The following is an 8,889-nucleotide window of genomic DNA, read 5'->3' as shown; positions in this document are numbered from 1 at the left end:
TGGGGCTTGAAGTTTTGTCCAAGGGATAGCTAACTACATTATAGCTGATGCATGGAACATTGTGCTGCTTATGAGTGGTCATCTTTAGACAATTATGTTCACTTTTGGATGCTATAACTCAAAATAGAAAATATTAACCTACAGTATCTGTCTCCAAGAAGAGGGAAATTTGTCCACGGGTTTGAGAATTCTATTCTATGGGGAATAGGTGAGAGAATAGAAGATGGTGGTTTTATTTATGTCAAAACATACATTTTATAAAAACATATATCGAGATGTAGTTAATCCCCATACCTGTTTTTATTTTTTATTTTTTGTTTTTTTAATTTTTAAAACCAGAACATTTATTGCACAACTAATCAGTGAAATTCTTAAATGAACTGGATGCTGCAAGAGCTGCCCTCTTTGGTTTAGGTGTAGTTCCTTCACGGAATCCATGATTGAATCTGCGGTATAACACTTTCAGGTGCCTCATTCAACCTGTACGGGTGGTATTTCGTCTTTGAGCCTTGGCACTCCAGCTATACTTTCTCCTGTGCTTGGCAGGGTAGCCACATTTGCCATGGGTCGACTTCTGAAGGTCAGCATACCTGCTTTTAAATCTTCAAGGTGCGATATGGATGGGAGACTAGATTTATTCTCCATAATGATAAGACGATCAGTGAGTACAAATCAGTGAGTACAAAACGGGCTTCCAATTCTGGAATGACATCTTGGTTTTTCCCAGAGACCATTTCTCACAGTCAATTCTTTAGTTTCAGCATTTTAGGTATACTGTTTCCCCAGCAATCACAGAATATATTTAGTCCCTTCTAACTTTATTCTTATATGGATATATTAGCAAATACAAGACTTTAAAATAGAGGAGAAAGAGTTTTTGACACAGGGAGATAGTCCCAGGAATTCATAGAGCTGACGAACTTTATCAATGTCTTGGGAGAAAAAAAATTTAGTGGAGTTTGTGAGAAAAATGATAGGCTTTGGATTGCGAGTCAGCTGTCCACGCCAGGTACGTGGTCTAATATCTGGGAGAAAATTCCAGTTAGGATATAATCCAATCATTGTATTTAAAGATTTGCTATCCATTTTGGTGTTAGGGAAAAAAAAATTTTGGAATAAAGTTACATTTGGTTACATTTTCAAATCTGTACCCCAATGCTTTCTGAGAATTTCTAACCATTCTTCCAGTACTTTGCAGTACATAAGCCACATTGCCTTAGGAAGAGATTTGTTAAAACGTGTTAGATTTCTCATCACAAATCAACCCAAACTATTGGTCAGACTGTTTGCTGAGTTGGAATGTTATTAACTCATAAACATTATCCCCGATCCCTTCCTCACTGAGATTTGGTCCTTTACTTTTTAGCACAGTCTCCTTTATTGAAGGTGGTTTCCACATTTAGCCTAGAGCAGCTGTCACTTCACTAGAAATAGCAAGGTTGTGGACAAAATCATTTAAGGAGGAGCAAAATCTCAGATAATGTGCATTTGAAATATTAAGTGGGTCTTACTCTTCTACTTTGATCTCTAGGTTACATGTGTAAGTTTTCCCCCTAACTGCTAAATCAGAGAAGTAGATTAGGTGGAGGGGAAGATATCATTCTACTTTCATTTAGGAGAGTGAATTATGTAGCTTTCTTGATTTCAAACATGTAAACTCAGACTGTCATTAAGTAAACATATACCTCTTTCCAGCTTATTAACAATGACCCTAGAGTGCTCAGAAATAAAACTCCGTAAAAAAATCACCGTATTTTCCTGTGCATTTAGTCTCTGACCTAAAACCTAACTGGTTTCGCCTGTTGCTGCTTTTATGTCACTGAGTCTCATAATAAGCACAAGATAAGAGAAGTGCATTTAAGTAACTGGTTCGGTAGTAGGGGTGTGATCACCAGATGGCAGTGCAGCTCTCCTGATGCAGAACAGCTGAGGGCTCATTTTAGTGTATGAAGATGAATAGGCCCATAGAATAAGCAGAGCTTCTTCCTTACTGGCTGGGTAGACAATAGGAGGAACCACTGCTAAGAAGAGGGGACAAACTGAATGTAGAACTAGCTCTCCTGGCTAAAGGTTGCAGGTCAGTGAATAATCTTGATGTGGAACAATGAAGGCATCCGTTGGAGCTTTGTTCATGTTCTTGTGGCTGCAGCTGGACTGTGAGTTGAGGGTATTTGGGATACAGAGTGTATCACTAGATATTCATTAGAAGTTCAAGGTGTAGACTGGCTTTATTTGGGTTTCCTGTAGTTACTGTAGAAAAAGAAAAGAAAGTCTGCAGATAAATGACTGATGACCCTTCTCTTTTTTTCTGACTTTTCTTTCTGCCTAGGGGTGAGCCAAGGAGAGAAAGTGGAGCAACAGCCTTCTAATCTGAACATCCAGGAGGGAAGCAGTTTTGTTATCAACTGCACTTATTCAGACAGTGCCTCTGATTATTTCTGTTGGTATAAGCAAAAACCTGGAAAAGGTCCCCATCTCATTATAGACATTCGTTCAAATCTGAATGAAAAGCAAAGTGAAAGACTGACTGTTCTATTGAATAAGAAGGACAAACATCTCTCTCTTCACATAGCGGCCGCCCACCCTGGAGACTCAGCCACCTACTTCTGTGCAGCGAGTACACAGTGCTCCCCAGGCACCTGCAGCCTGTCCCCAAACCTCTGAGTGTAGCAGATGTCCCACCCCATTTTCTTTGGCTCAGACCATCAAGTATAATGATTTGTCACATTTTTTGTCCAAAGGTGGAAACTAATGTAGAGATTTTTAAATTTATTTCTCTCCCCTCCCCTCTGCCGGTTATCTGCTCTCTGTGACCATTCGCTGTGTGTTCTTCTGTGACGTTATCTATCCTTATCAGTGGCACTGGGAATCTGTGTTTCTTTTTGTTGCGTCATCTCTCTGTGTGCAGTGCCATTCTTGGGCAGGTTGCACTTTCTTTCGCTTTCCTTACAGGGCACACTCCTTGCACATGGGGCTCCCCTACGTGGGGGACATCCCTGCGTGGCAGAGCACTCCTTGTGTGCATCAGCACTGTGCATGGGCCAGCTCCACGTGGGTCAAGGAGGCCTGGGGTTTGAACCGCTGACCTCCCATGTGGAAGGTGGATGCCCTATTCATTGGGCCAAGTCCGCTTCCCTAATGTAGAGATATTAAAAACATATTACAAGAAGACAGGCTCAAGTTGACACAGAAAGTTTTAGAATATTTTGTTGGGTGGTTTTTCCTAAGGAATCCTTAAGGGGAGTGACTGATGTTTTCTGGAAATCCAGGGCTTTAGAGATGACTTGGTGTTTGCTATTTAGACTCGTCTCAGATCATCAACTGTCCTTTAGTATCAATGTCAAAATCCCTTTTAGGAGTGAGCTTTTAACTCAGGTCTTTCAAAAATTTCATGCTATTTTTTTTTGATTATTCAGACATTGCATGTTAAAAAAGAAAATATGTCAACTAAAGATTATTTTCTCAAAAAATTTCCTAATTGTTAAGGCTAATTTTTATAGATCAAAATTCAACTTAGCATAATTAATTGGGTATTGTTATTATTTAATGTTTTCCTGGAGTTGCAAATGAGGGAGTTTGTTAAAGTTTTTTGCAATAACGATTGCTAGGCAGTACGTATTAAAGTGGTCATGGCTTTGGTAAAACCTGTACCTAATTAAATTATATTAGCAGTAAGAGAACAAAGTGGAGTAGCCAAGATGTAGATAACATTCTACCATCAAAGTGGAAAATACCAACCAAAATACAAAGATCAATACTGTGAAAAGAGATTATGGTATTCAGTGTTTCCTGTTGTCTAGGAGAATGCTACTGTGATGGCCAAGGATGGAGCTGTCCATTTCATGCAATTCTAACGTAATTTCTAGGATCTTTAGTTGCTCTCAGCTTTTGTGGGCTGTCTGCTCCTGAAGATTCCCTGAGGAACTTCAGTTTCAGACCAATTTTCATCATTTAGGGATGAGTGATGTCATATGAGTAGTAAACATTTATCCAAGAATCAATTACTTGTAATCTATCTGCTGAACTAATAACGTAGTATTAAGTACCTAGTAAATTCATATCCACAGGGTTGAATCCCAGTCTTTCTCTGGAATCTTTTTTAGACCACCAAGCACCTAAGGACAGGTCATATAAAAGCTGTTTAGAAGAAAGGCCAGGAAAGACAACCAGTACCCGTTGATGAACGGTAAGTACCATGGGCTTATTTATCAAGTTCCATTTGTAAAAGATTAGGGTAAATATAGATTGGGAAATTCCCAGTTTCACCAGCCTACTAATGACCAGTTCATAGTGTTATAATATATCACTTTGTGATGGGGAATTTATTATTATTATTATTATTATTACCCATGGGAGCTAAGGGTAAGAATACATTAAGCCATGGGAATTCAAGGGTGTCTGATACAGTAACTTATTTCAATTTTAATGTTTCATTTGTTCATTCTATTTTTCCAGACGATTGGAGGCATTATAAAAAACAAAACAAAACACAAACCTGAAGTTTCTGATAGAGGGCAAAATCTTACATAACTGCCCCAGAAAATTATGTTTCTCTCTTAGTATATAGATAAGTTGAATAGCACTGGAAGGGAACACAAAATTAGATGGATTTTTAGCCATTGGAGTGCTGTGGATTTCTGACAGTAATATTTCAACTCATAAAGAAAATAAACAAACGATCACAAAACACATTTACAACCATTGAGGGAAAACAATTGTGCAGAATCCTTTTGGGTATACGCAAATGACAATTCCTTAGAACAGTGTTCTAGTTCATACCCTAAATTTATAGATTTTCTAGGATTTTGTTCCAGGAAAGGCATGAACTAACTACATACTCTACTATCCTAGAAGAGTGGCTCTGCTAAGGTTTGTTTAATATTATAGCCAAAATATCCTTACAGTGATCAATTATCTCTGAAGGATATTAGCAAGTATTCTTTGGAGATAAAATGTCTCTAAACAGTCATCTTGGCTTTTCTATATCTTATCCTCCTCAATCATACAACTCAATCATTCCTAGGGTTTCTTTATAAAATTTAGTCCTAAACTTTCTGCATCTGAGATGAAATCATTGTACTTCTCCATTGGAATTTTCTTTGTTTTCTAAGAGGTCTTTGTATAGAACTTTGGTCTGAAGTATATGTTTACCATAATAATTTTGTAAAGCAATTTTTTTTCTAGCTTCTATAGATCTCTTGTGGACCATTGCTGTGGAAAATTTTCTTTTTGTCACATCAAGGCTTCAAGTAATTAATATATTTGGTATCTATTTTTTATAGGGATACAAGGTATCACTATACAGGTTAAGAAACATCTTTTCTCTAAAATATTAGGAATTTGTAAGCCACTTTAAAATCATGTTGGCTATCACTGTATATGTTTACACTGTTTTTTGAAATTTGACATGTCCAAGAGAAATCTGTAAGTTCACTGATTTAATTCATCTGACTTCTGGTAAGAGATCAGTTTTTTATAAAGTAGTCTGGAGTATTTATTGCAAAATCAGCCTTTATTGTTACATTTCACCTTTTAAGAAAAGGTATCAAAAATCAACATTATTTGGAGATTTGTCTTGTGAGTATCCATACTTCTTGAATGAGAGAAGCACAGTCAAGAAATTCTTCTAGATTGAGTAGTATAATAGAGTTGAATAAGATGAGAAGGAGAAATTAATAATATATCTTCACTAGTCAAATGACTGGCAGAAAAATGTTGAGTGTTTTTATTTATTTTTTATTTTTAAAGATTTATTTTATTTATTTCTCTCCCCTTCGCCCCTCCCCCCCAGTTGTCTGTTCTCCATGTTCATTTGCTGCGTGTTCTTCTTTTTGTCCACTTCAGTTGTTGTCAGCGGCATGGGAATCTGTGTTTCTTTTTGTTGTGTCATCTCACTGTGTCAACTCTCTGTGTGTGCAGCACCATTCCTGGGCACTTTCTTTCCCCCTGGGCGGCTCTCCTTACGGAGCGCACTCCTTGTGCATGGGGCTCCCCTATGCAGGGGACACCCCTGTGTGGCACGGCACTCCTTGCGCACATCAGCACTGCACATGAGCCAGCTCCACACGGGTCAAGGAGGCCTGGGGTTTGAACCGTGGACCTCCCATGAGGTAGGCGGATGCCCTAACCACTGGGCCAAGTCTGCTTCCCAGTTGAGTGTTTTTAGATAGAAGAACAGATTTTACAGTATGTGGCACCACCCTATTTAATGGTGATCTAGTTCCTGGTACAATTTAGCAAAGGCTGCCCTCATTCTGGCAAAGAGGGCTTTGGTAACTTTATTAAGATACAGACTTTTAAAAAATGGGTTTTTGTTGTTTACTATATAGTTGGGCTAATATTTCTAGATCATTGGCCTAGCTTTCACAATCATACACTAAGAAAGGCTTATCACAATCAGTGATCCTGAGACTTCAGCTAGACTGAAGATTTATGGTGTCACTTAGAAAATATTCTGTTTATGCTGGGGATAGAGAATATAGTGCCTTGCTGTGGCTCCTTTTGGATTACAAGTGAAGTAATTGGGAAAATATAAATTCCAAGGCTTGATAATCTAATGACAGAACTCTGTTGTCATACCTGGCCTTTCTGATTAGGTCTTGGCTCTTAAGACTACATAGAAAAGAGAAGGAGCGCTTCATTCTAAAGTTTGGGCAATGAGATTAGTATTATATTTGCTGCTCTTTGGCCACCAAACAGACAACAAGAGAGACACCTGCAGTGAGGATAAATGTTGTTATTTCATTAGTTAGAGAAGGTTAAGTGCAGCAGATCCCACATGTTTGTAGGTTAAAGGGCCCTAATGATTAGTATAAAAAATGCTGTCTTCTCATTATAAAGCGAATAACTTCCAACTGAGGTTCTGGCTGGCGAAATGACATCAAATATAGGTCTGAAGATACATTTTTATGACATTTTATATTGCTTCCTTAAGGCATAATATGTGGCATTTTTAAGTGTCTGCATCCTCAGTTCCATGTGCAATGAATGAATGCAGTAATTAGTTGAATCATTAATTTTCCTTTCAGTTTAAAATTTTCTTCATTTTGTTTCCAGATGTACTTGTGATTACATTAAGAGTTCTTTTATCTATTAGGAAGTTTACCTTGGGCTAGATGCCCAGACACTGCAGAAAGTTTGACATGACACACACCCACCTGCTACACCAGGAAACCCCTACTTCCTCTTCTGGGGTAGCAGCAGCACAGAACCCACAAATCCTTCCTCAGTCTGTCAGGTTCACCTCACAGTGCAGAGTCCTGGAAGAAAAGCAGAAGAAAGTATTTTCCAACAGAGAAAGAGCTCTAACATGTCGTTCTCCAGCTTGCTGAAGGCAGTCTTGGCTTCAATGTGGCTAGGTAGGGATGGCTGTGGTGGGAGGAGCTTCTCTAGGACCTAAGGCCTGGAGGTACAGGCAATGTTTTATGAGGACTTTGGGAAGGATGGTTCACAAAGTGTAAAAACAGTAGTGCCTTGTCCTCTACCACTTATCCCTTAACCTGCTGATTCTACTCTTTTCTCTTCAGGATCTAGTGTTGCCCAGAAGGTGACTCAAGTCCAACCAGCAACGTTGGTGCAGGAGAAGGAGACTGTGACCCTGAAGTGCACGTATGACACCAACTATCAGACTTATGGTCTGTTCTGGTACAAGCAACCCAGCAGCGGAGAGATGATTTTCCTCATTCGTCAAGAATCGTATAACCAGCAAAATGCAGCAGAAGGTCGCTACTCTGTGAAATTCCACAAAGCAACCAAATCCATCGACCTTGTCATCTCAGCTTCACAACTGGGGGACTCTGCAGTGTATTTCTGTGCCCTGAGTGAGCCCACAGTGAGAGGAGGGCAGGAGGGAGGCGTACAAAAACCCCAGGGCTCTGCTCAAGGCGCCCACCTGCTGTACACATCAAGAGTGAATCACCACGACAGACAGGAAGAGGCTATGGCAGTGGCAGCACAGGTGGAGAGTTAGAAGAACAATCATTCTAAGAAAACATGAAGTTGAGGTCAGACCTAGTAAAGAATTATCATTCATCAAAAACACCCTTACCCTGAATCTTCAGCTTGAAATTGAACATGCATTATTTTCAACTGAGTTTTTTTAGAATATCCAAAGATAAACAATTCGTCATTGGTGATTAGATTAAACTGGAAGAAATGGCTAACGAAGTCTAGCAATATGTGGTTGAGAAATCAGTAAAAATACGTGTGAATTGTTGAATTTTCAGATTAATTTGTTCAATAAGTACTTATGAGAGCATACTATTTTACAGGCATTGTTCTAAATAAGGAAGGCCTTGAAATCTCTCTGTATGTTTAATCTCCTTTTGTACCATGTTGTTTCATACTATTTAATGGTCGATTTGATTTGAGTTTGTTTGTGAGTAAATGTCTTTGTATGGGTAATGTGTATTACTCACAGACATATAAAACTATTTGTACGGGTGCTAAATTTTCTGCATTGAGAAAGGTGTAATTGTTGATGCTGGGATTCCTGAATTCTGGGATCTGAATATGAATCCAACAGAAATAAAATTATAGGGCCAAAAATTATTGAAAAGACTTTGGAGTTTATTTAATTGTGGTGTATTTAAGCCAAGTTTGGAAAAATAATGACTGTGTTTATATAATGCCCATTGTCTTAGTTCAAATAAACCTGTACATGTGTATTGGTGCAAGCTCATCTGACTTTAGTGCCTCTTACAAATGCAGTATTTGGATTCTCTCCCTTAGTTTGACTGAAATTATATAGTGCATGTTCTTCTTTTGTAATCTCCTTGTTATTTTTACATTATTTCTATGAAGATATTGGAAAATGATGAGTTTTTTCAACTGTATTCTTAGGAAATCTTGGTTTCCATATTCCTATTTGTGTATTTGTCTTTTGTTGTG

The 8,889-nt window shown here is 38.4% G+C and overlaps 1 gene segment (V, D, J or C); it reads left to right on the top strand.

Annotated features, from left to right (window-relative positions):
* The first annotated feature begins 7,182 nt into the window (after nucleotides 1-7,182).
* Nucleotides 7,183-8,651, top strand: LOC105744142 (T cell receptor alpha variable 14/delta variable 4-like). The segment is given in 2 exon segments: nucleotides 7,183-7,358; nucleotides 7,527-8,651. Coding segments are annotated over 2 exon segments (492 nt in total).
* The last annotated feature ends 238 nt before the right edge of the window (nucleotides 8,652-8,889 follow it).

Source organism: Dasypus novemcinctus, chromosome 3 (genome assembly GCF_030445035.2).
Source record: "Dasypus novemcinctus isolate mDasNov1 chromosome 3, mDasNov1.1.hap2, whole genome shotgun sequence".
NCBI lineage: Eukaryota > Metazoa > Chordata > Mammalia > Cingulata > Dasypodidae > Dasypus > Dasypus novemcinctus.
This window is presented reverse-complemented; position numbering and strand designations above follow the sequence as displayed.